This window comes from Cherax quadricarinatus, chromosome 38, assembly GCF_038502225.1.
Source record: "Cherax quadricarinatus isolate ZL_2023a chromosome 38, ASM3850222v1, whole genome shotgun sequence".
Taxonomy (NCBI): Eukaryota; Metazoa; Arthropoda; class Malacostraca; order Decapoda; family Parastacidae; genus Cherax; species Cherax quadricarinatus.
In genome coordinates, this window is record NC_091329.1 from 15,414,394 (window position 1) to 15,441,893 (window position 27,500).

The 27,500-nt window shown below is 45.0% G+C and overlaps 1 protein-coding gene across 1 annotated transcript in view; it reads right to left on the reverse strand.

Moving 5' to 3' along the window:
* LOC128693022 (interference hedgehog) overlaps nt 1-27,500 on the reverse strand; it is a 208,879-nt gene that overhangs the window by 40,626 nt on the left and 140,753 nt on the right. The window contains exons 2-4 of the mRNA XM_053782486.2: nt 21,566-21,667; nt 9,393-9,688; nt 2,214-2,433 (exon numbers count right to left, since the gene is read on the reverse strand). Of these exons, the coding sequence (XP_053638461.2) occupies nt 2,214-2,433; nt 9,393-9,688; nt 21,566-21,667 (618 nt within the window). The remainder of the gene's footprint in view (nt 1-2,213; nt 2,434-9,392; nt 9,689-21,565; nt 21,668-27,500) is intronic.

The following is a 27,500-nucleotide window of genomic DNA, read 5'->3' on the forward strand; positions in this document are numbered from 1 at the left end:
TGACTATGTCTCACTTCCATGACTATGTCTCACCTCCATTACTATGTCTCACCTCCATGACTATGTCTCACCTCCATGACTATGTCTCACCTCCATGACTATGTCTCACTTCCATGACTATGTCTCACTTCCATGACTATGTCTCACTTCCATGACTATGTCTCACTTCCATGACTATGTCTCACCTCCATGACTATGTCTCACTTCCATGACTATGTCTCACCTTCATGACTATGTCTCACCTCCATGACTATGTCTCAACTCCATGACTATGTCTCACTTCCATGACTATGTCTCACCTCCATGACTATGTCTCACCTCCATGACTATGTCTCACCTCCATGACTATGTCTCACCTCCATGACTATGTCTCAACTCCATGACTATGTCTCACCTCCATGACTATGTCTCAACTCCATGACTATGTCTCAACTCCATGACTGTCTCACCTTCATGACTATGTCTCACCTTCATGGCTATGTCTCACTTCCATGACTATGTCTCAACTCCATGACTATGTCTCACCTTCATGACTATGTCTCACCTTCATGGCTATGTCTCACTTCCATGACTATGTCTCACCTTCATGACTATGTCTCACCTCCATGACTATGTCTCAACTCCATGACTATGTCTCACCTCCATGACTATGTCTCACCTCCATGACTATGTCTCACCTTCATGACTATGTCTCACCTTCATGACTATGTCTCACCTTCATGACTATGTCTCACCTTCATGGCTATGTCTCACTTCCATGACTATGTCTCACCTTCATGACTATGTCGCACATCCATGACTATGTGTCGCCTTCATGTCTATGTCTAACTTTCATGTCTGTGTCTCACCTTCATGACTATGTCTCACCTTCATGTCTATGTCTCACCTTCATGTCTTATAATATTATAGACGTGAATTAGAGATGATACATAATTATGAAATAATATTTGTAAATCCAAGGAAAGAGAGGAGAGCGCCAATGCCTTGGATCAAACGCCAGGTCACACTACCTTCTGCAAGGTCAGGTCACACTACCTTCTGCAAGGTTAGGTCACACTACCTTCTGCAAGGTCAGGTCACACTACCTTCTGCAAGGTTAGGTCACACTACCTTCTGCAAGGTCAGGTCACACTACCTTCTGCAAGGTTAGGTCACACTACCTTCTGAAGAGTCAAGTCACACTACCTTCTGAAGAGTCAAGTCACACTACCTTCTGCAAGGTCAGGTCACACTACCTTATGCAAGGTCAGGTCACACTACCTTCTGTAGAGTCAAGTCACACTACCTTCTGCAAGGTCAGGTCACACTACCTTCTGCAAGGTCAGGTCACACTACCTTCTGCAAGGTCAGGTCACGCTACCTTCTGCAAGGTCAGGTCACACTACCTTCTGCAAGGTCAGGTCACACTACCTTCTGCAAGGTCAGGTCACACTACCTTCTGCAAGGTCAGGTCACACTACCTTCTGCAAGGTCAGATCACACTACCTTCTGAAGAGTCAAGTCACACTACCTTCTGAAGAGTCAAGTCACACTACCTCCTGAGAGTCAAGTCACACTACCTTCTGAAGAGTCAAGTCACACTACCTTCTGAAGAGTCAAGTCACACTACCTTCTGAAGAGTCAAGTCATACTACCTTCTGAAGAGTCAAGTCACACTACCTCCTGAACGTCAAGTCACACTACCTCCTGAACGTCAAGTCACACTACCTCCTGAACGTCAAGTCACACTACCTCCTGAGAGTCAAGTCACTCTACCTCCTGAACGTCAAGTCACTCTACCTCCTGAACGTCAAGTCACACTACCTCCTGAACGTCAAGTCACACTACCTCCTGAGAGTCAAGTCATACTACCTTCTGAAGAGTCAAGTCACACTACCTCCTGAACGTCAAGTCACACTACCTCCTGAACGTCAAGTCACACTACCTCCTGAACGTCAAGTCACACTACCTCCTGAACGTCAAGTCACACTACCTCCTGAACGTCAAGTCACTCTACCTCCTGAACGTCAAGTCACTCTACCTCCTGAACGTCAAGTCACACTACCTCCTGAACGTCAAGTCACACTACCTCCTGAGAGTCAAGTCATACTACCTTCTGAAGAGTCAAGTCACACTACCTCCTGAGCGTCAAGTCACACTACCTCCTGAACGTCAAGTCACACTACCTCCTGAACGTCAAGTCACACTACCACTTGAAGGGTGCACGGCCGTACCTGAGATGGCAGTTGCGTTAAGAAGGACACCATCCTTGTAGAAAGAGATGACAGCTTCTGGCACTGATGTGGGTGCCCCACACTCCACCCTGGCGGCTCCTCCCTCCAGTACCTCCTGCATCTCCCTGGCGGCACTCCCGGCAGGGTACGACTCCAGCGTAGCTGCCACCAGTCGTCCTGGCAGGGAGGTCAACGCTATAGCACCGAACCATGCCACACACTGCAAGCAGAGACAACTGTGTCAACATATACACTGCAGGGGATAAAACTGTGTAGGTATATACACTGCAGGGTGAGACTTGTGTGTGTCTCACTCTCTCTCACACACAAACAAATTTTCATGTCATTTATAAAAAATATGAGAAATATTTTGAACATTCAGTGCGGCTTCTATCATTCCCCGACAAACCTCAATTTTTTTTAATTAGAATATGCATATATGCTACTTGAAAAATGTTATGATCCGGCTTATTTTTCCCATCAAATACAACTGTAGCAGAAGTTTCAATTAACAGTGTGATAATTTACGTATTTTTGCTAAAAATGTCAGAAAATGCTTCAACGGCTCTAAATCGTCGAAAAATACAATAAAATAACAGAGGGATGTTAGGAAGTATTTCTTCAGCCTTAGAGTTATCAGGAAGTATAACAATCTGGAGAGTGAAGTAGTGGAGGTGTTATCCATACATAGCTTTAAGATGAGGTACGATAAGGCTCATGGAGCAGGGAGAGTGGACCTAGTGGCGACCAGTGAAGAGGCGGGCCCAGGAGCTGTGAATCGACCCCTGCAACCTTCTCATATTTATGAGAAGGACAAGCCCAGCAATCCTGCCAGAGTACAGAACATTTAACATGCTTCTCTTTCAGACGTTACTGAAGTGTGACAGCTCAGAATGAGTCGAGTTGATCTTCCTAGAATGTAAATAAAAGTACAACACAGGTGGTTGGTACTCAGTACATCACAGGTGGTTGGTACTCAGTACAACACAGGTGGTTGGTACTCAGTACATCACAGGTGGTTGGTACTCAGTACAACACAGGTGGTTGGTACTCAGTACATCACAGGTGGTTGGTACTCAGTACATCACAGGTGGTTGGTACTCAGTACAACACAGGTGGTTGGTACTCAGTACAACACAGGTGGTTGGTACTCAGTACATCACAGGTGGTTGGTACTCAGTACATCACAGGTGGTTGGTACTCAGTACATCACAGGTGGTTGGTACTCAGTACATCACAGGTGGTTGGTACTCAGTACATCACAGGTGGTTGGTACTCAGTACATCACAGGTGGTTGGTACTCAGTACATCACAGGTGGTTGGTACTCAGTACATCACAGGTGGTTGGTACTCAGTACATCACAGGTGGTTGGTACTCAGTACATCACAGGTGGTTGGTACTCAGTACATCACAGGTGGTTGGTACTCAGTACAACACAGGTGGTTGGTACTCAGTACATCACAGGTGGTTGGTACTCAGTACATCACAGGTGGTTGGTACTCAGTACATCACAGGTGGTTGGTACTCAGTACAACACAGGTGGTTGGTACTCAGTACATCACAGGTGGTTGGTACTCAGTACATCACAGGTGGTTGGTACTCAGTACATCACAGGTGGTTGGTACTCAGTACATCACAGGTGGTTGGTACTCAGTACATCACAGGTGGTTGGTACTCAGTACATCACAGGTGGTTGGTACTCAGTACATCACAGGTGGTTGGTACTCAGTACATCACAGGTGGTTGGTACTCAGTACATCACAGGTGGTTGGTACTCAGTACATCACAGGTGGTTGGTACACAGTACAACACAGGTGGTTGGTACTCAGTACAACACAGGTGGTTGGTACTCAGTACAACACAGGTGGTTGGTACTCAGTACAACACAGGTGGTTGGTACTCAGTACAACACAGGTGGTTGGTACTCAGTACAACACAGGTGGTTGGTACTCAGTACAACACAGGTGGTTGATACTCAGTACAACACAGGTGGTTGGTACTCAGTACAACACAGGTGGTTGGTACTCAGTACAACACAGGTGGTTGGTACTCAGTACAACACAGGTGGTTGGTACTCAGTACAACACAGGTGGTTGATACTCAGTACAACACAGGTGGTTGATACTCAGTACAACACAGGTGGTTGGTACTCAGTACAACACAGGTGGTTGGTACTCAGTACAACACAGGTGGCTGTTACTCAGTACAACACAGGTGGTTGGTACTCAGTACAATACAAGTGATTGGTACCCAGTACAACATAGGTGCTTGAGAAACAGTACAACACAGGTGGTTGATACAGTACAACACAGGTGACGGGCTGGAGTTTTGAGACTCTATGACCGCGGGTTCAATCCCGGCCGGGGGTATGGTTTTTCAACACAGGTGGTTGATACAAAGTACAAGACAGGTGGTTGACATACAATACAACACAGGCGGTTGACATACAGTACAACACAGGTGGTTGACATACCGTACAACACAGGTGGTTGATACTCAGTACAACACAGGTGGGGGTATAGGAGTGGGCACAGTAGAGGGTATAGGAGTGGGCATAGTAGACAAGGTATAGGAGTGGGCAGAGTTGAGGGGGCATAGGAGTGGGCATGGCAGAAAGGGTATAGGAGTGGGCATAGTAGAGGGGGTATAGGAGTTGGCATAGTAGAGAGAGGTATAGGAGTGGGCATGGTAGAGGGGGTATAGGTGTGAGCATGGTAGAGAGGGTATAGGAGAGGGCATGGAAGACTAGTACAAGTAATTAGATTTTAAACCCCTGCTGGGCCTAATTTATAAATGATCCCGAGGCCAGAAAATTAATCCCACGTCTTACTGACAGCCAGTGATGGAAACTAATAAGAAATATAACAAGCAGAGAGATAACAAGTAGAGAGATAACAAGCAGAGAGATAACAAGCAGAGAGCTAACAAGCAGAGAGCTAACAAGCAGAGAGATAACAAGCAGAGAGATAACAAGCAGAGAGATAACAAGCAGAGAGATAACAAGCAGAGAGATAACAAGCAGAGAGATAACAAGCAGAGAGATAACAAGCAGAGAGATAACAAGTAGAGAGATAACAAGCAGAGAGATAACAAGCAGAGAGATAACAAGCAGAGAGATAACAAGCAGAGAGCTAACAAGCAGAGAGATAACAAGTAGAGAGATAACAAGCAGAGAGATAACAAGCAGAGAGATAACAAGCAGAGAGATAACAAGCAGAGAGATAACAAGCAGAGAGATAACAAGCAGAGAGATAACAAGCAGAGAGATAACAAGTAGAGAGCTAACAAGCAGAGAGATAACAAGCAGAGAGATAACAAGCAGAGAGATAACAAGCAGAGAGATAACAAGCAGAGAGATAACAAGCAAAGAGATAACAAGCAGAGAGATAACAAGCAGAGAGCTAACAAGCAGAGAGATAACAAGCAGAGAGATAACAAGCAGAGAGATAACAAGCAGAGAGATAACAAGCAGAGAGATAACAAGCAGAGAGATAACAAGCAGAGAGATAACAAGCAGAGAGATAACAAGCAGAGAGATAACAAGCAGAGAGATAACAAGCAAAGAGATAACAAGCAGAGAGATAACAAGCAGAGAGCTAACAAGCAGAGAGATAACAAGCAGAGAGATAACAAGCAGAGAGATAACAAGCAGAGAGATAACAAGTAGAGAGCTAACAAGCAGAGACCTAACAAGCAGAGAGATAACAAGCAGAGAGATAACAAGCAGAGAGCTAACAAGCAGAGAGATAACAAGTAGAGAGCTAACAAGCAGAGAGATAACAAGTAGAGAGCTAACAAGCAGAGAGATAACAAGCAGAGAGATAACATAAACGACCGGGGAAGAAACTAAGGTGCAGTAAAGAGACTTAGTCAGGTATGTAACAACTACATATAAATGCTGATGTAAAGGAAAAGAAAATATTCAGTATTTCTTAAGTGTGTACAAGTGTACATTCTCCCAAGAGTCAACTTCCTCTACTCTCTGTTGCACAAGTCTCAACTCTTCTTTCATTTTTGTTTTCTTCTGCTGGTGGTGAGGAGAGACAGTTAAAAGGGGCTCGTCAGTTCCTCTGTTTTTTAATAATATGTTATTTTTGTCCTATAGTCTACCTGGGCTCTGGTGGTCTGGTGGTTAACGCTCTCGCTTCACACGGTGAGGGCCTGGGTTCGATTCCCAGCCAGAGTAGAAACATTGGACGTGTTTCTTTCAACCTGTTGTCTATGTTCCCCATCAGTAAAATGGGTACCTGGGTGTTAGTCGACTGGTGTGGGTCGCATCCTGGGACACTGACCTAAGGAGGCCTGGTCACAGACCGGGCCGCGGGGGCGTTGACCCCCGGAACTCTCTCCAGGTATCTCCAGGTACCTTGTCCATAATTACTATCGCATTTACTTTGCCTGTTTTCGTAAGGTGAAGTCATGGTGTAACTTAACAAATCTTTGAAGACAACTGTGTTGCAAAGATCTGAGCAAAGTTCAGTTTACTGTGCACTCCACTGGATGGATATGGGGTGCACAGTAAACTAACCACTTTGGCTCAAAGTTAATCTAAACATTGTAAAGCACTCAGAACACGGTACTACCCTCCCCATCAATACCACATAAACAGGAGAGCCTACCCTTCATTACCACATACCGAGGACCTCTCCTTCCTTCCGTCTATTACCACACATCCCAAAGACGCCCATCCCCAACACTCCTGGGTCAGCCTAACTTTCCTTCCTTACCATACTCACCCGGGTGTATTCCTCACAGATAACTAGAGTGATTAGATTTTTAAGTCTACGTTACGTAGTAGTGTTTCCTTTACTGTGTTAACAGTTATGTATTGTTTGTTCATCGTGTTAGCAGTTATGTACGTTTTGTTCACTGTAATAACACTCCAGTCTTCAAGACTCCTTGTTTATAAAACCAGTCGCAATCTTTTTCACAGTTTTCTCACGCCATCTACTGGACAGTTTCTCAGTTAAGGTAGCCCATTTAAGGCTTGATGGCTGAGAGTTAACAGTCCTGGTATCCCTGGCTGCCTCGTAAGATTGATGGCGACGGACAGATAGGATAATGAACGTTGATGTATACATTGATGAGGGAGATACTGCATCGTGTTTGCATCACGCACACACATAACTGACACCACATCCATTACTTCAGGTGACAGCATCTATTTGGTATCCCCTCTTCCCCCGAAAAAAAAAATTATACCTAAGAGTGGCTGTTAGAATTATATTTTTACTTCCAGTAAAGTCTGCCTTCAAACGTTGAGAAACACCTCTTCTGCTCGGCTTCAAACTATTAACACTGTTGTACCATACATGGAGGAAGGTTCAAGCTGGACTCTTCATTCTGTTTGTGTAACAGGCTTTATTCATGTGTGATAGAAAAGCATAATAGAATAGAACAGAATAAAATAGAGGAGCACTGTAACAAGCCTTCTGTGTTAGAGTCCAATTAAAAAGTGTGGTATATAACAGAATGGTACTGGTATTTGTACAGTGCAAATACCAGTATCATCACCGACCAGTACAGTACTGGTAATGCTATTAGTGCTGATGATGGTACTGGTACTGTCATGGTTCTGGCGCCTCTACTGTTTCTTATGCTCGTAGCAGACATATATAAAAACACTCGCCACAGTTTAGTATCATCATTTGTGGATGATATCAAAATAAGCATGAAAATCACCTTGGTAGACGACACCGAAAAAAACTGCAGGAAGGTATAAATAGGATTTTCCATTCGGCAGTGGAAAGCAACATGACGTTAAATACTGATAAATTCCAGCAACTTAGATAAAGAATTGAACTCAAAAGGGACATTGTATACAAAACTCAAGAGGACCATCAAACAGCATGTAAGGAACACGTGAGAGAGTTGGGAGTAATAATGTCGGCTGACCTTTCTGTTAAATAACACAATAAAGCAAATGTCACGACAGTGAGGAAGATGACGGGATGGATAATGAGAACCTTCAAAACAAGGAAAACAGGCCAATGATGACACTAATTAAATCGCTGGTGATCTCCCGTTTAAAGTATTGTTCAGTGCTGACGGCCCCTTTCAGGGTGGGAGAGATATCAGAGCTGGAACAAATACAGAGATCATTTACGACACGCACAAAGCCAATAAATCATTTAAATTACTGGGAGCTTCTGCAAGTCCTAAATATGAACTCACTGCAGCGGAGGAGATACATGATAATATATACGTGGAAGGTGCCTGAGGGCCTAGTCCCAAATCTACACACTGCCATAACAACATACTGGAACGAGATATAGGAGGAGGTGTAAAATAAACCCAGTAAAAAGCAGAGGAGCCGTGGGCACAATAAAAAAAAACACTGTATCAACATCCGTGGTCCCAGATTATTCAACATCTTACCAGAAGATATCAGAAACACTGCTGAGACAAGTGTAGAAGTCTTCAAGAGGAAACTGGACAAGAATCTTCATTAAGTGCCAGATTAACTTGGCTGTGATGAATATGTGGAACAGCGGGCCGCCAGCAGTAACAACCTGGTTGACCAGGCAAGCACCAAACGACCCTGGCTCAGGGCCGGGCTGTGACAGTAGGAAAACTCTCGAAACTCATCAAATATATATCAAAGGTAAGGTATTGTACTGATGCTGATGACGGTATTGGTTCTAGTGATGATACTGGTACTGATACTGGTGATGGTACTAGTACTGGCGATGGTACTAGTACTGGCACAGTGTACCAATATCATTAATGAAACTCATGTTTTATGAGCCTCGGGACACAGGTTTAAACCTCAAGTGTTCTTTTAAACCTTGACTGTGAAGGACTCTTCATCCCAGGAACTCATACTACCCCCCCCCCCAACAACCCTCACTACCTTACCTTCCCCAGACCATGTATGACTCAGACAAGCTTAGCGCTGCTTTGTAATAATAATAATAATAATAATAATAATAATAATAATAATAATAATAATAGGTAATTACAATAAACAATAATAATGATAAACAAAAACAAAAATAATATGTAATAATAATAATAAAAATAACACCAACCAAAAATAAGAAGAAGAAGAAGAAGAAGAAGAAGAAAAAAGAAATTTTAACAAGAATAATAAGAATATTATTATTATTATTATTATTATTATTATTATTACCACAAACGGAGGAGCGAGCCTACAGTGCCACACAGTAAGGACGCACCTGGTACAGCCCCAGTTGGTGACGATACTGTCCTTCCCGCCGCTCTAGATTCACCACCAATTCGCTGCCGTTCTTCGTCTCGTGGACCTCAAACGGCGGCGCCCTCTGGAGGTGGGCGGCTGCGGCGGCGGCGGGGACGTCGCTAGGGGTGTCGGCCAGCAAGAAGTGATGGTTGTATTGCCAGGAAATCTTCTCAGCGGTGACGTTGGTGGCGCAGGGAAGTCGAACTTGCGTTCCGGGTACCGCAGCCACTACCGACTCCGGCCAGCGGGTGAACCCGATACCGAACTCGGCGCCTGGAACACAAATAACGGTGCTGGTTAGTGGACTTTATATGACCCGTAGGGATCATATAGCGCCTGTGGAATGGGAGACATTAAAATTTGATCCAAACATAGGGAAGACAAGTCCAGTTCCTTGGATCAAGAACCCCTTACCAGCATCAATGGTAAAGTAATGCAATAATGTAAAATAATACTATACCGTAGTAGCTACCCACTCCATTAACATCAACCCTCCCCTAAGTATGTCACACAAGCGTTGGAAATTTTAAGCCTAATGAATAAGGCGTTCTCCACTAATAAGTAGAGCTCCGTGGAGCTGAACTCTTCTCCAGGCTGAGGGACTGACCATCTCATATACTTTTCTCTCCAAGGTTGACACACTGATTACATCATCTTCATTTTACTACTACTGCTTCCTTTGTATTTGACTGAAGAAGCCTACTGTGTAAGCGAAACGTTTCGTCAATAAAGATACCCAACTGTTGTACATGTGTCTTAATCTTCAACTTATTGGTATTTTACGTCATTTTCAACAATCATATACCTTCATACTCTGTCCTGGCAATAAACATACTTTTCTTGTTGTTGTTTGATTCAGAGACAGATAAGAAAGATAGTGTACCATCTTTATTATCGAAGTCAATCTGATTGAAGCCAATCACAAGAATTCTTTAGTGAATAAAAAAGAATATCACTATTTATTCAATACAAATGTACACTGTGACTTATGGCAGGAAGTAGCAGCGTGAATCTTGTGTTCAGGAAGCCACGCCAGTGATGAAAGTTTGCAGCCGATCGGCTGAGTCATTCTCCAGTAAGGATTCCAATGATTCCAAGTGTTTTTATAGTTTCACTACACCCACAAAATTTTTTGGACGTAAACTAAACATAACAGTTACTATCCTGACTAAGATGCACCAGTCAGTAACTACTGAAGTCGTTCAGAAGAGGTAAACTACAAAATTATTTAACGTGATTTAACGGGAATAAAAAAAATCACACAATTTAACAGGTAAACTGGTCAGATCTCCTCCTACGGGCTAGTGCTTTATTCTCCACCACCGTCGTATTTTCTGGCAACTTTTGTTAATGTTTGAAGCTCCGCCACTGAGGTTTTTGGAAGTTTTCTCAGCCATTCCAGGATGCCGGGAATAGCTGAGATAACTTCAACCATACACAAATAACTAGCACATAGGAGAGAAGAGGTTACGACGACGTTTCGGTCAGACTCGGACAACTTACTAAGTATGACTTATAGAGAATAAACTTTGAATTTGAATTTGAATTTGAAAAAACGCGACTTTGTAAATGGTCCAAGTCGGACCCAAATGCCGTCGTAACCTCCTCTCTCCTATGTGCGGGTTATCTATATATTGTTCCAGTCACGGTATTCTGCCTTCTTGTTCTTTAAAAGTTCAACAACTTCAGTCATGGGACACGTGAACATGCCAGTTCTTCCAAGAACTTAGCCCTCGTTAATGCACACAAGTACTGGATGAAGCGTTCTCGAGTTAAGAGCGACATAAAATCTAAAAGTTAGAGGAAAATAAAAAAAAAAAGGCAACCTGTTAAAGGTTCCCCACCCCCGTGAATAGCTAATAACCGGGTCCTCCTCTCGGCATGTACCCTCCACCAGTGTGTGTGTGTGTGTGTGTGTGTGAGGGGGACAATACAGAAGGAACAGCGCGACACAGGTGCAACAACACCTGGTCTGACAGTTGTGTGTATGTGTGTGTAGCAACACCTGGACTGACAGATGTTTGTGCAGAAAAGCCACAACACACAAGTCATCATCATCCGGAGAATGAACAGGGAGGGGGGGAAGAGTCACGGGGGAGTATACCTGGAGGGTGTTTTGGGAATCAACGCCCCCGCGGCCCGGTCCATAACCAGGGGACGGGAAGGGGGCCAACATCCTTATCCACACATGTGTTCTCAGTGTCATCATTGGTTCTCCATCAATGACTTACAAACATCCTAGCAATGTGTGTCACAGCGGTCTATTTCAACTGAGAGGTGTGTATCCTTCAGTGTAAATATACTCAGATGCAGCGAGCTTACGTAACATATAGGAAGGTAAGATAGGACATAGGAAGATAATATAAGACATAGGAAGGTAAAATAAGACATGGAAAGGTAAGATAAGACATAGAAAGGTAAGATTAGACATAGGAAGGTAAGATAAGACATAGGAAGATAAGATATAGAAAGCTCTGATATTGCTCATGCCCTGAACGGGGCCGTCAACACCGAGCAATTCTCCAAGTGAGAGAGCGCATACACACATACAATCATACACTGGATATATACCCCAAGATGTGTGCATGTCCTTCAGTGAATGTACACTGAGAACTTTAATCCTTATTTTTGGTATTAATTAAGGTGTTCATGACTAGTGGCGATCAGGTTACACACTGCTTGAATGACCCTCCCTATGGTAGTCGATAGATTTTAAACCCCATTAACCAGCCTGTCATACACACACACACACACAGACATACACACATACACACACACACACACACACACACACACACACACACACACACACACACACACATACACAAACACACACACACACACACACACACACACATTCACATATAGGTGAGCACATACACACTAACGAGGAACTACATACATCGCCACCATACACACAATCATCCACACACTCGTTATCTCTCTCTCTTTAAACATGACGGTGTAAACGTAATATATTAGAGTTAATTTAAGGCAAGCTTTATATTAGTCTCGATTTCTTGTCATTAAATCTGTCAGAGGATTTGTGAGTGCGTGCGCGAGTGTGTACATGCTTGTGCCAGTATACACGTGTGTGTGTGTACTCACCTAATTGTACTCACCTAATTGCGGTTGCAGGGGTCGAGACTCAGCTCCTGACCCCGCCTCTTCACTGATCGCTACTGGATCCTCTCTCTCTCTCTGCTTCCTGAGCTTTGTCATACCTCTTCTTAAAACTATGTATGGTTCCTGCCTCCACTACTTCACTTGCTAGGCTATTCCACTTGCTGACAACTCTATGACTGAAGAAATACTTCCTAACGTCCCTGTGACTCGTCTGAGTCTTCAGCTTCCAGTTGTGACCCCTTGTCCCTGTGTCCCCTCTCTGGAACATCCTATCTCTGTCCACCTTGTCTATTCCCCGCAGTATATTGTATGTCGTTATCATGTCTCCCCTGACCCTTCTGTCCTCCAGTGTCGTCAGTCCGATTTCCCTTAACCTTTCCTCGTACGACATTCCCTTGAGCTCTGGGACTAGCCTTGTTGCAAACCTTTGTACTTTCTCTAACTTCTTGACGTGCTTGACCAGGTGTGGGTTCCAGACTGGTGCTGCATACTCCAGTATGGGCCTAACATACACAGTGTACAGTGTCTTGAACGATTCCTTATTAAGGTATCGGAACGCTATTCTCAGGTTTGTCAGGCGCCCGTATGCTGCAGCGGTTATTTGGTTGATGTGTGCCTCCGGTGATGTGCTCGGTGTTATGGTCACCCCAAGGTCTTTCTCCCTGAGTGAGGTCTGTAGTCTTTGTCCACCTAGCCTATACTCTGTCTGCGGTCTTCTTTGCCCCTCCCCAATCTTCATGACTTTGCATTTGGCTGGATTGAATTCGAGAAGCCAGTTGCTGGACCACATGTCCAGCCTGTCCAGGTCTCTTTGCAGTCCTGCCTCATACTCGTCCGATTTAATTCTTCTCATCAACTTCACGTCATCTGCGAACAGGGACACTTCAGAGTCTATTCCTTCCATCATGTCGTTCACATATATCAAAAATAGCACTGGTCCTAGAACTGACCCCTGTGGGACCCCGCTCGTAACAGGCGCCCACTGTGATACCTCTTCACGTACCATGACTCGTTGCTGCCTCCCTGTCGTGTGTGTATACGCGTGTTTAACGTGTGTACACGTGTGTATGTATGTGCTTGCGCCAGCGTACTCATGAGTGTGTGTGTACGTGCTTGCGCCAGGATACACATGAGTGTACGTGTACGTTCTTGCGCGAGCGTACACGTGTAAGTGTTTTAGTGCGGGTGGATTCCTCTTTACAACACATCCTCCGGCTTACAAACTCGTTGTATTACTGACCTTCCGACTTACGAACGACTTCTTTACATATCTTTACCCTTGATGAGCTCCGAGTCTTTTTTACTCCCAGAGCCCGGCCATAGACAGGGCTTGTCTGGTGCTTTCCTGGTTAACCAGACAAGCTAGTGGTCCGCCCACCCATGTATCAATCACAGTCTGGTTGATCTGGCACATGGTGAAGATACGTGTCCAATTTCCTCTTGAAACTTCTACCTTGTCCCAGCAGTGTTTCTGATATCTTCTGGTAAGATGTTGAATAGTCTGGGGGCACGGATGTTGATACAGTGTTCCCTTATTGTACCCACGGCACCCCTGCTTTTCATTGTGTTTATTTTGCACTTCCGTATATCTCACTCCAGTACGTTGCCATGGCAGTGTGCAGATTTGAGACCAGGCCCTCAAGCACTGTCCAGGTATATATTATCATGTATCTCTCTCTTTTCCGCTCCACTGAATACATGTTTGTGACTTGAAGACGTTTTCTATAATTTAAAAGCCTTTTTGGATCTATGCAGGCCGTAAACAATCCCAGTATCTGTTCCAACTCTGATATTTCTCCTGCCCTGAACGGGGCCGCCAACATTGAGCAATATTCCAACTGAGGACAAGTGATTTGAAAAGTGTTATCATTGGCAAATACCAATACAAAGAATTGTTGACATTAGTTAATAGAGTATCTCAGTGGTTGAAACACAAATCTCACAAAATACACCACAAATCTCACAGAATACGTCACAAATCTCACACAAACTACAAATCTCACACAATACGTCACAAATCTCACACAAGCCACAAATCTCACACAATACACCACAAATCTAACAAAATACACCAAAAATCTCACAAAATGCACCACAAATCTTACACAATACACCACAAATCTCACACAATACACCACAAATCTCACACAATACACCACAAATCTCACATTATCTCACAAATCTCTCGTCAGCCGTAATAAGGACAGACTCCACTAAATTTAATCTGTTAAGACTAACCCAGTCTGGTGAAGCCAGCGGGGGTTAACCAGCATGATCCTACAAGTAAGGAAAGGAGAGATCAGTTAGGAAGTTAGAGGAGGTTGTAGTGGTCTCTAGTGCTGGTACAGTGATTCATCCACCACAATAGTAGTGGCTGGATCACTACACTCTCACTACTACTGTGGTGGTTGTTGGATCATTACACTCTCACCACTACTGTGGTGGTTGGATCACTACACTCTCACTACTGCTGTGGTGGTTAGATCATTGCTTTCTCACCACTACTGTGATAGTTGGCTCACTACACTTTCACTACTGCTGTGGTGGTTAGATCATTGCTTTCTCACCACTACTGTGATAGTTGGCTCACTACACTTTCACTACTGCTGTGGTGGTTGGATCACTACACTCATTACTACTGTAGTTGCTGGATCACTACGCTCTCACTACTGCTGTGGTGGTTGGATCACTACACTCTCACTACTGCTGTGGTGGTTGGATCACTACACTCTCACTACTGCTGTGGTGGTTGGATCAATACACTCTCACTACTACTGTGGTGGTTGGATCAATACACTCTCACTACTACTGTGGTGGTTGGCTCACTACGCTCTCACTACTGCTGTGGTGGTTGGATCACTACACTCTCACTACTGCTGTGGTGGTTGGATCACTACACTCTCACTACTGCTGTGGTGGTTGGATCAATACACTCTCACTACTACTGTGGTGGTTGGATCACTACACTCTCACTACTACTGTGGTGGTTGGATCACTACACTCTCACTACTACTGTGGTGGTTGGATCACTACACTCTCACTACTGCTGTGGTGGTTGGATCAATACACTCTCACTACTACTGTGGTGGTTGGATCAATACACTCTCACTACTACTGTGGTGGTTGGATCACTACACTTTCACTACTGCTGTGGTGGTTGGATCACTACACTCATTACTACTGTAGTTGCTGGATCACTACGCTCTCAATACTGCTGTGGTGGTTGGATCACTACACTCTCACTACTACTGTGGTGGTTGGATCACTACACTCTCACTACTACTGTGGTGGTTGGATCACTACACTCTCACTACTACTGTGGTGGTTGGATCAATACACTCTCACTACTGCTGTGGTGGTTGGATCACTACTACTGTGGTGGTTGGATCACTACTACTGTGGTGGTTGGATCACTACACTCTCACTACTACTGTGGTGGTTGGATCACTACTACTGTGGTGGTTGGATCACTACACTCTCACTACTACTGTGGTGGTTGGATCACTACACTCTCAATACTGCTGTGGTGGTTGGATCACTACACTCTCAATACTGCTGTGGTGGTTGGATCACTACACTCTCAATACTGCTGTGGTGGTTGGATCACTACTACTGTGGTAGTTGGATCACTACACTCTCACTACTACTGTGGTGGTTGGATCACTAAACTCTCAATACTGCTGTGGTGGTTGGATCACTACACTCTCAATACTGCTGTGGTGGTTGGATCACTACACTCTCAATACTGCTGTGGTGGTTGGATCACTACACTCTCAATACTGCTGTGGTGGTTGGATCACTACTACTGTGGTAGTTGGATCACTACACTCACTACTACTGTGGTGGTTGGATCACTACACTCTCAATACTGCTGTGGTGGTTGGATCACTACACTCTCAATACTGCTGTGGTGGTTGGATCACTACTACTGTGGTAGTTGGATCACTACACTCTCACTACTACTGTGGTGGTTGGATCACTACACTCTCAATACTGCTGTGGTGGTTGGATCACTACACTCTCACTACTGCTGTGGTGGTTGGATCACTACTACTGTGGTAGTTGGATCACTACACTCTCACTACTGCTATGGTGGTTGGATCACTACTGTGGTGGTTGGATCACTATACTCACTACTGCTGTGGTGGTTGGATCACTATTACTGCGATGGTTGGATCACTACACTCACTACTGCTGTGGTGGTTGGATCAATACACTCTCACTACTGCTGTGGTGGTTGGATCACTACTACTGTGGTGGTTGGATCACTACACTCTCACTACTGCTGTGGTGGTTGGATCACTACTACTGTGGTGGTTGGATCACTACACTCTCACTACTGCTGTGGTGGTTGGATCACTATTACTGTGATGGTTGGATCACTACACTCTCACTACTGCTGTGGTGGTTGGATCACTATTACTGTGATGGTTGGATCACTACACTCACTACTACTGTGGTGGTTGGATCACCTGTCGCCTTCAATTGAAATCTCCACTACCATGTCTTGTCCTCTCAGAGCTTCAAACAGCTGCTAAACAACCAGGCTGTGGTGTGCCCGCTGGTCTATGTGTTGCTAGTAGTAACAGCCTGACTGATCAGGCTGAGGGGGCAATGACCCCCGGAATAATCAACAGCTGATCCAAAATGGAGTTGGGGGTTCATAAATCTATTTATGTGATCATCGCTCCTGCTGCCCGACCTCACACCAGAACTAGGAAAGTGTAGAGAAACACACACACACACACACATGTGGCGATACCAACATAAACATGATCTCTTTTCAAAGCTTTAGCAGCTATGATCCTACGTAAGCTGTGTATCAAGCTGTCACATAACAGTGGTACAGTATTACATAACAGTGGTTCAATGCCACATAAGTGGTACAATGCCACATAACAGTGGTATAGTATCACATAACATTGGCACAGTACCACATAACAGTGGTACAGTATCACATAACATTGGCACAGTACCACACAATAGTGGTTCAGTATCACATAACAGAAGTACAGTAGCTGTACCAAATAAAAGGGTGCAATAGATGTACCACATAACAGTGGTACAGTAGCTGTACCACATAACAGTGGTACAGTAGCTGTACCAAATAAAAGAGGTACAATAGATGTACCACATAACAGTGGTACAGTAGGTGTACCACATAAGAGGTACAGTAGCTGTACCACATAACAGTAGTACAGTAGCTGTACCACATAACAGTGGTACAGTAGCTGTACCACATAACAGTGGTACAGTAGGTGTACCACATAACAGTGGTACAGTAGGTGTACCACATAACAGTGGTACAGTAGGTGTACCACATAACAGTAGTACAGTAGCTGTACCACATAACAGTAGTACAGTAGCTGTACCACATAACAGTGGTACAGTAGGTGTACCACATAACAGTAGTACAGTAGCTGTACCACATAACAGTGGTACAGTAGCTGTACCACATAACAGTAGTACAGTAGCTGTACCACATAACAGTGGTACAGTAGCTGTACCACATAACAGTGGTACAGTAGCTGTACCACATAACAGTGGTACAGTAGCTGTACCACATAACAGTGGTACAGTAGCTGTACCACATAACAGTGGTACAGTAGCTGTACCACATAACAGTGGTACAGTAGCTGTACCACATAACAGTAGTACAGTAGCTGTACCACATAACAGTGGTACAGTAGCTGTACCACATAACAGTGGTACAGTAGGTGTACCACATAACAGTGGTACAGTAGCTGTACCACATAACAGTGGTACAGTAGGTGTACCACATAACAGTGGTACAGTAGCTGTACCACATAACAGTAGTACAGTAGCTGTACCACATAACAGTGGTACAGTAGGTGTACCACACAACAGTAGTACAGTAGCTGTACCACAACAGTGGTACAGTAGGTGTACCACATAACAGTAGTACAGTAGCTGTACCACATAACAGTGGTACAGTAGGTGTACCACATAACAGTGGTACAGTAGGTGTACCACATAACAGTAGTACAGTAGCTGTACCACATAACAGTGGTACAGTAGGTGTACCACATAAGAGCTACAGTAGTTCTACCACATAAGAGGTACAGTAGGTGTACCACATAACAGTGGTACAGTAGCTGTACCACATAACAGTGGTACAGTAGGTGTACCACATAACAGTAGTACAGTAGGTGTACCACATAACAGTAGTACAGTAGCTGTACCACGTAACTGGTACAGTACTACGCATTACCAATACAAAAAATACATAAAGAATTCCTCCCCGGGACGTACTGACAAGAGTTTTTTGCTACGTTCATCAATAAATCTGTGAAACTGACTTTGTCTCTCTTTATGTGTGTTTGTTATTCTCTGTTCTTGTTGTCTAAAATTTAATTTAAACCTTTCAAGAGTTATTAGGCTCTTATCAAACTTCTCTTTCTTTCAAATTCTTCCTTTCCTCGTCGCCTCACTTCTCACATCTTCACCTCAGTGACGCAAGAGTTCTGAATATGAATCCAAACTGACTACTACTACCCATTCCCAGGAGGTGTGTGACTTCCATTAGTTTATCACTTACCCATGAATACAACAACAACAACAACAATAATAATAATAATAATAATAATAATAATAAAAATTGTCAAGTATTGTCATGTACAATAGGTGGTACTGGATCATGTCCTTGGCTAGCCTCTCCACAGGCAAGATCAACGACCTGCTGTGTGTGTGTGAGCTGAATAGAGATCATCTTTTGAACCACACTAACCTCCACGCTAATCCCTCTCATTACTCGGCTCACTTGGCCCCTCCCACGGCAGCTTCCCATCCACAAGAATGTCCCACGAGATCTAACACGCACGATAAGTTATCAACTTGTAATGCCTCGGGCATTGATGTTGGGATGCTATCTCGCCAACTTGACAAGTGCCTCAAGAACACAGGCTGGATTAAGTTTGTAGCAGGAAAGCAAATGACTGTCCACAACATGAAAAGGAGTTGGGCAAAAATTTTTGTAAATAGGTTTGGGTTTGAAAAAGACTTGCCTAGTATGGGTCAGGAGGCAGCAGGCCTACTGGCCCATAACCAAAATTAGCTACTAAACCGCTATGATAAGATTACGGAGGCCTTGGAAGAAAATCAAGACGCAGATGTAGTGTACACGGATTTTGCAAAGGTATCTAACAAATACAATCATAGTGATTGCACCTAAAATGAGGGTCATACGTATAACGGAAAGAAGGCAAGTGGATATTCAACTTTCTGATAAAACACGAAGTACAATAGTAAGCAGAGCGAAATCCAGAAATACTAAAGTAAAAAGATCATTACTCGAAGGTACAGTCCTGGCGCCTTTGCTGTTTCTCATCCTCACAGCAGATATAAATACAAACACTCACCACGGTTTTTGCATCTTCATTTGCAAATTGTACCAAAATAAGCATGAAAATAACCTCCGTAAAAGATAGTGAAAAGTTGTAACAAGACATGAGCAAAGTCTTCCAGTGGGCAGTTGAGAATAAGATGACAGTTAATGGTGACAAGTTCCAGCTGCTTTCATATAAAAAGAATAAACCACTCAAAAAGAGACACTGTATACAGAACGCAAGACCACAAAATATAACGAAAGGAATATGTGAAGGACCTGAGTGTAATAATGTCAGCTGATCTTATTGCCATAGAACCCAATACGGCAAATGTACCGACGGTCAGGAAAATGATGGGGTGGATAATGATAACTTTCATAACACTGGAAATGATACCAACTGTGACTATTCAAATCACTTGTTTTCTCCAGCTGAATACAGAGAACTACACTTACAAGGCCTCCTTAATCTTGCCTCTACCAAAATTCCCCCAGCTCTTACACCAAAGAGCCAGGAGACGGCCTCTGTCTCCAGCTTCAGCTCTTACTCACTTCTCTTTTTCCTTCCTTGAATTACACATGATCTACGAGAGGTCAATGACCTTCCTGTACCCAAAAGTGACTAATGAGGGTGATCTCACAACAAAGTCCCGATTCTTGATTGAAGGGGACAACTGTCACATCTGTGTATTGAATATACATTATACAAAGTTGCATTTATCATAACAGTGTTGACAGGGTAGGGAAGATATCACAGCTGGAAAAGATACAGAAATCATTTACAGCCCACACAGAGCCAATAAAACATTTAAATTAACGGGAACGCCTTAAAGTCCCAAATATGTACTCAGTGAACAGGAGAGAGAGAGAGAGAGAGAGAGAGAGAGAGAGAGAGAGAGGGGGGGCAGGAACCTAGGTCTACCCACGCCTGGAGCCCTCGTCCCCACTGACTGCCAACAGACTGAATTGACAACATCACAGCTCCCACCCTGGATATCTTGGCTCCGGGCTACCCTACTCTACCCTGTCTACCTGGTATACCCCACTAAACAATAAAACCAGCTCTAGTCTACATGTGTTTATGTAACCTGCCCACTATCGCTCAGCATATTCCGCTATCTACACCATCGGCTATAACAAACACTCCACTGAGACAGACTTACCAATGTTTGCATGTCTCATCATGACGCCATAAAAACGTACACTCCAGACGTCTTCGGATGAAACTAGTGGGATGTTACTGAACATTCATTGTTGACCGGGTGTCAGGTGGGTGGGTGCACACAGACGTGCGGAGATTACCAGTGACACACAAATGACCAGTGACACAGCAAGGACATGGCTCATACCTGTAGGTATGCAATAATCGCGAACAAGCGATACAAGATGCAAAACAACCATGGGGGGGGGAGTTGAATGATTGCTCTAGGCCTTTCGTGTTGCAATCAACATATCATCAAGAGCTTGCAATTTTGCAGAAATGAGTAGGAAGTCTAGGTAGGAACGTTCAAGGGAACGACTCTTACGTATCTACCTGAACTTCCTACTCATTTCTGCAACACTGCCAGCTCCTGATGATATGTTGATTGCAACACGAAAGACCTAGGCTATCATTCAACTCCCCCCCCCCCCCCCCGTGATTTTCTTGCACCTGTAGGTATCTACAGCAGAAAGCATACCTATAGTGGTGACATCCAGCAGCAGAAGCAACAGCAGCAACGTCAGCAGAGACGGCAGGGGTGTGGGTGATGCCATCCAGCGACCACACATGATCGTGTTACCTGTCGGGAAGATATCACTTGTTAATTCACGGTCACATTGTCACGGTTTTTCCTGAACACACACACACACACACACACACACACACACACACACACACACACTGGAGAGTGTTGTAGTGCAGGCAAAATCCATGCATAGCTTTAAGAGGTACGACAAAGCTCTTAGAGCACGGAGGGGACTCAGTGGCGACCAGCGAAGAGGCGAGGCCAGAAACTGCGATTCGACCCCTGCAACCATAAATAGGTGAGTACAACATAGACACGCAACTGCTTCCTCTGTATTTAACTGAAGAAGCCTACTCTGTGCTGAGCTGTGAATCAACCCCTGCAACCACAATTAGGCGAGTACAATTAGATGAGTATACACACAGTCTCACACACACACACACACACACATAATGGTAACTAACACACACACACACACAATGGTAACTAACACACACACACAATGGTAACTAACACACACAATGGTAACTAACACACACACACACACACAATGGTAACTAACACACACACACAATGGTAACTAACACACACAATGGTAACTAACACACACAATGGTAACTAACACACACACACACACACACACACACACACACACTGCGAGTCTTTCTTTTCAGAGAGGAGACCCGTTAGTAACAACAGGTGAAGATCCACTCAGGTCTTCTTACTCTTTTCAAATACACATATATAAATATAAGGCAAAAAAGTTCTATAATGCTTTATCTGGTTTTAATCAGTATAATACTAAGCTTATAGAGTCAGTAATTTAAATAATTGATAAAATTTAGGTATACCTTTTCTTATAAATTCATATGTACACAATCACTGTAGTTTCATAATCAAAGTCAAGATCAATGAAACACTAGAGAGGGTGCCTTTACCACCTCCTCAATCAATTATTTACACTACAGCTAGAACTGGTTCGAGACCAACACGAGACTAATAGTTGGAGAACTCAGACGTGGTGTATTGCTTCAATTATATAGCTGACGGCACAGACGCAACCCGTCAAGTATTCCGTGACTGAAGTAATCCAAGCAACCTTGGTTGAACCCAAGAATCCTGGTTCAAAGGTTCTCCTGAGACTTGCAACAAGAGAATAAGGGAGCTCCGTGTCTTGGTGCTTTCTCTACCGGAGGTGAGAATGAACTGCTATGAGTAAAACTCATTTGCTTGACGTCACCTCGGAATGAGTGAGTTTGTGAAGCATAAACCACCACAAGGCAATTCAACATATAAACACAAAACATCTTACGAAATAAATCAATAATTCATGGCCAGATAATATTATAAAACTAGGAGTCTTTATTTTAGCTACGAATAAAGGAACCAGTAATATAATACTAAGTGAAAAAGTCGTAATTACACATTAATCAATTGACCCTTCTTAAATTATGCACAAAGGGCGTAACACACACACACAATGGTAACTAACACACACACACACACACACAATGGTAACTAACACACACACACACACACACACACAATGGTAACTAACACACACACACAATGGTAACTAACACACACACACACACACACACACACACACACACACACACACAATGGTAACTAACACACACACACACACACACACAATGGTAACTAACACACACACACACAATGGGAAAAGGCTGACTATAAAAGAGGGGACTACATAGGGTTGAAGAACTTCCTGCGGGAGGTCCAGTGGGACAGAGAACTGGCAGGAAAGCCAGTAAATGAAATGATGGAATATGTAACAACAAAATGCAAGGAGGCAGTGGAAAGGTTTATTCCCAAGGGCAACAGTAACAACGGGAAGACCAGAACGAGCCCCTGGTTTACCCGACGGTGTAAGGAGGCAAAAACAAAGTGCAATAGAGAATGGAAAAAGTACAGAAGGCAGAGAACACACGAAAATAGGGAGATCAGTCGCAGAGCCAGGAATGAGTACGCACAGGTAAGGAGGGAGGCCCAGCGACAGTATGAAAATGACATAGCATCGAGAATCAAGACTGACCCGAAACTGTTGTATAGCCACATCAGGAGGAAGACAACAATCAAAGACCAGGTGATCAGATTAAGGACAGAAGGTGGAGAACTCACAAGAAATGATCAGGAGGTATGTGAGGAGCTGAACAGATTTAAGGAAGTTTTTACAGTAGAGACAGGAAGGGCTGTGGGAAGACAGCACAGAAGGGAACATCAAGAGGAAATATACCAACAAGTGTTGGATGACATACAAACAACTGAGGAGGAGGTGAAGAAGCTCTTAAGTGACCTTGACACCTCAAAGGCGATGGGACCGGACAACATCTCCCCATGGGTCCTTAGAGAAGGAGCAGAGATGCTGTGCGTGCCTCTAACCACAATCTTCAACACATCCCTTGAAACTGGGCAACTACCTGAGAAATGGAAGACAGCTAATGTAGTCCCATATTTAAGAAAGGAAACAGAAACGAGGCACTAAACTACAGACCTGTGTCTCTGACATGTATTGTGTGCAAAGTCATGGAGAAGATTATCAGGAGGAGAGTGGTCGAACACCTGGAAAGGAACAAGATTATAAATGAAAACCAGCATGGGTTCATGGAAGGCAAATCTTGTATCACAAACCTCCTGGAGTTTTATGACAAGGTAACAGAAGTAAGACACGAGAGAGAGGGGTGGGTAGATTGCGTTTTCCTAGACTGCAGGGAGGCCTTTGACACAGTTCCCCACAAGAGATTAGTGCAGAAGCTGGAGGATCAGGCGCACGTAAAAGGGAGGGCACTGCAATGGATAAGAGAATACCTGACAGGGAGGCAGCAACGAGTCATGGTATGTGAAGAGGTATCACAGTGGGCGCCTGTTACGAGCGGGGTCCCACAGGGGTCAGTTCTAGGACCAGTGCTATTTTTTATATATGTGAACGACATGATGGAAGGAATAGACTCTGAAGTGTCCCTGTTCGCAGATGACGTGAAGTTGATGAGAAGAATTAAATCGGACGAGGATGAGGCAGGACTGCAAAGAGACCTGGACAGGCTGGACATGTGGTCCAGCAACTGGCTTCTTGAATTTAACCCTGCCAAATGCAAAGTCATGAAGATCGGGGAAGGGCAAAGAAGACCGCAGACACAGTATAGTCTTGGTGGACAAAGACTGCAGACCTCACTCAAGGAAAAAGATCTTGGGGTGACCATAATACCGAGCACATCTCCTGAGGCGCACATCAATCAAATAACTGCTGCAGCATACGGGCGCCTGGCAAACCTAAGAATAGCGTTCCGATACCTCAGTAAGGAATCGTTCAAGACTCTACACCTGTTACGTTGGGCCCATACTGAAGTATGCAGCACCAATTTGGAATCCACATCTGGTCAAGCACGTCAAGAAGTTAGAGAAAGTGCAAAGGTTTGCAACAAGACTAGTCCCAGAGCTTAGGGGAATGTCGTACGAAGAAAGGTTAAGGGAAATTGGACTGGCGACACTGGAGGACAGGAAGGTCAGGGGAGACATGATAACAACATATAAGATACTGCGGGGAATAGACAAGGTGGACAAAGACAGGATATTCCAGAGATGGGACACAGAAACAAGAGGTCACAATTGAAAGTTGAAGACTCAGATAAGTCAAGGGATGTTAGGAAGTATTTCTTCAGTCATAGAGTTGTCAGGCAGTGGAATAGCCTAGAAAGTGACGTAGTGGATGCGAGAACCATACATAGTTTTAAGACGAGGTTTGATAAAGCTCATGGAGCAGGGAGAGAGAGGACCTAGTAGCAGTCAGTGAAGAGGCGGGGCCAGGAGCTGTGAATCGACCCCTGCAACCACAAATAGGTGAGTACACACACACACACACACAATGGTAACTATCACACACACACACACACACACACACAATGGTAACTAACACACACACACACACACACACACACACACACACACAATGGTAACTAACACACACACACACACACACAATGGTAACTAACACACACACACAGTGGTAACTCTCTCACACACACACACACACACACACAATGGTAACTAACACACACACACACAATGGTAACACACACACACACACACACACACACACACACACACACACACACACACACACACACACACGACACACTCACACACACACACACACACACACACACACACACACACACACACACACACACACACACAATGGTAACACACACACACACACAATGGTACACACACACACACAGTAAACACACACACACACACACACACACACACACACACACACACACACACACACACACACACACAATGGTAACTAACACACACACACACACACACACACACACAATGGTAACTAACACACACACACACACAATGGTAACTAACACACACACACACACACAATGGTAACTAACACACACACACACACACACACACACACACACACACACACACACACACAATGGTAACTAACACACACACACACAATGGTAACTAACACACACACACACACACACACACACAATGGTAACTAACACACACACACACACAATGGTAACACACACACACACACACACACACACACACACACACACACACTCGAGTGAACCATGCACTCACAGTTTGAACAATACACTCCAGTAATATTCACTAGCAGAGTGAAAATATTCAGTATATTTATGCACTGGACTCACTAACTACAACTAACCCAACAAATCATGTTCACCAGCACACAACAAATGCTTTTAACAAGGTTAAAATGTTGGACAGTGAAAAACAATAAAATACTTAACATCTACTTGTAAACTACCCGTGACGTGTTTCAGGGGTTTTCTTCCTGACGGGCCCGAGGCTAGGCCCGAGGCTAGGCCCGAGGCTAGGCCCGAGGCTAGGTCCGAGGCTAGGCCCGAGGCTAGGCCCGAGGCTAGGTCTGAGCCTAGGCCCGAGGCTACGCCCGAGGCTGGGTCTGAGGCTAGGCCCGAGGCTAGGCCCGAGGCTAGGTCCGAGGCTAGGTCCGAGGCTAGGCCCGAGGCTAGGCCCGAGGCTAGGCCCGAGGCTAGGCCCGAGGCTAGGCCCGAGGCTAGGTCCGAGGCTAGGCCCGAGGCTAGGTCCGAGGCTAAGCCCGAGGCTATGTCCGAGGCTAGGCCCGAGGATAAGTCCGAGGCTAGGCCCGAGGCTAGGCCCGAGGCTAGGCCCGAGGCTAGGCCCGAGGCTAGGTCCGAGGCTAGGTCCGAGGCTAGGCCCGAGGCTAGGTCCGAGGCTAGGCCCGAGGCTAGGTCCGAGGCTAGGTCCGAAGTTAGGTCCGAGGCTAAGCCCGAGGCTAGGCCCGAGGCTAGGCCCGAGGCTAGGCCCGAGGCTAGGCCCGAGGCTAGGTCCGAGGCTAGGCCCGAGGATAAGTCCGAGGCTAGGCCCGAGGCTAGGCCCGAGGCTAGGCCCGAGGCTAGGCCCGAGGCTAGGCCCGAGGCTAGGTCCGAGGCTAGGCCCGAGGCTAGGTCCGAGGCTAAGCCCGAGGCTAGGTCCGAGGCTAGGCCCAAGGATAAGTCCGAGGCTAGGCCCGAGGCTAGGCCCGAGGCTAGGCCCGAGGCTAGGACCGAGGCTAGGGCCGAGGCTAGGACCGAGGCTAGGCCCGAGGCTAGGTCCGAGGCTAGGCCCGAGGCTAGGTCCGAGGCTAGGTCCGAAGTTAGGTCCGAGGCTAAGCCCGAGGCTAGGCCCGAGGCTAGGCCCGAGGCTAGGCCCGAGGCTAGGCCCGAGGCTAGACCCGAGGCTAGGTCAGAGGCTAGGCCCGAGGCTAGGTCCGAGGCTAGGCCCGAGGCTAAGCCCGAGGCTAGGCCCGAGGCTAGGTCCGAGGCTAGGCCCGAGGCTAAGTCCG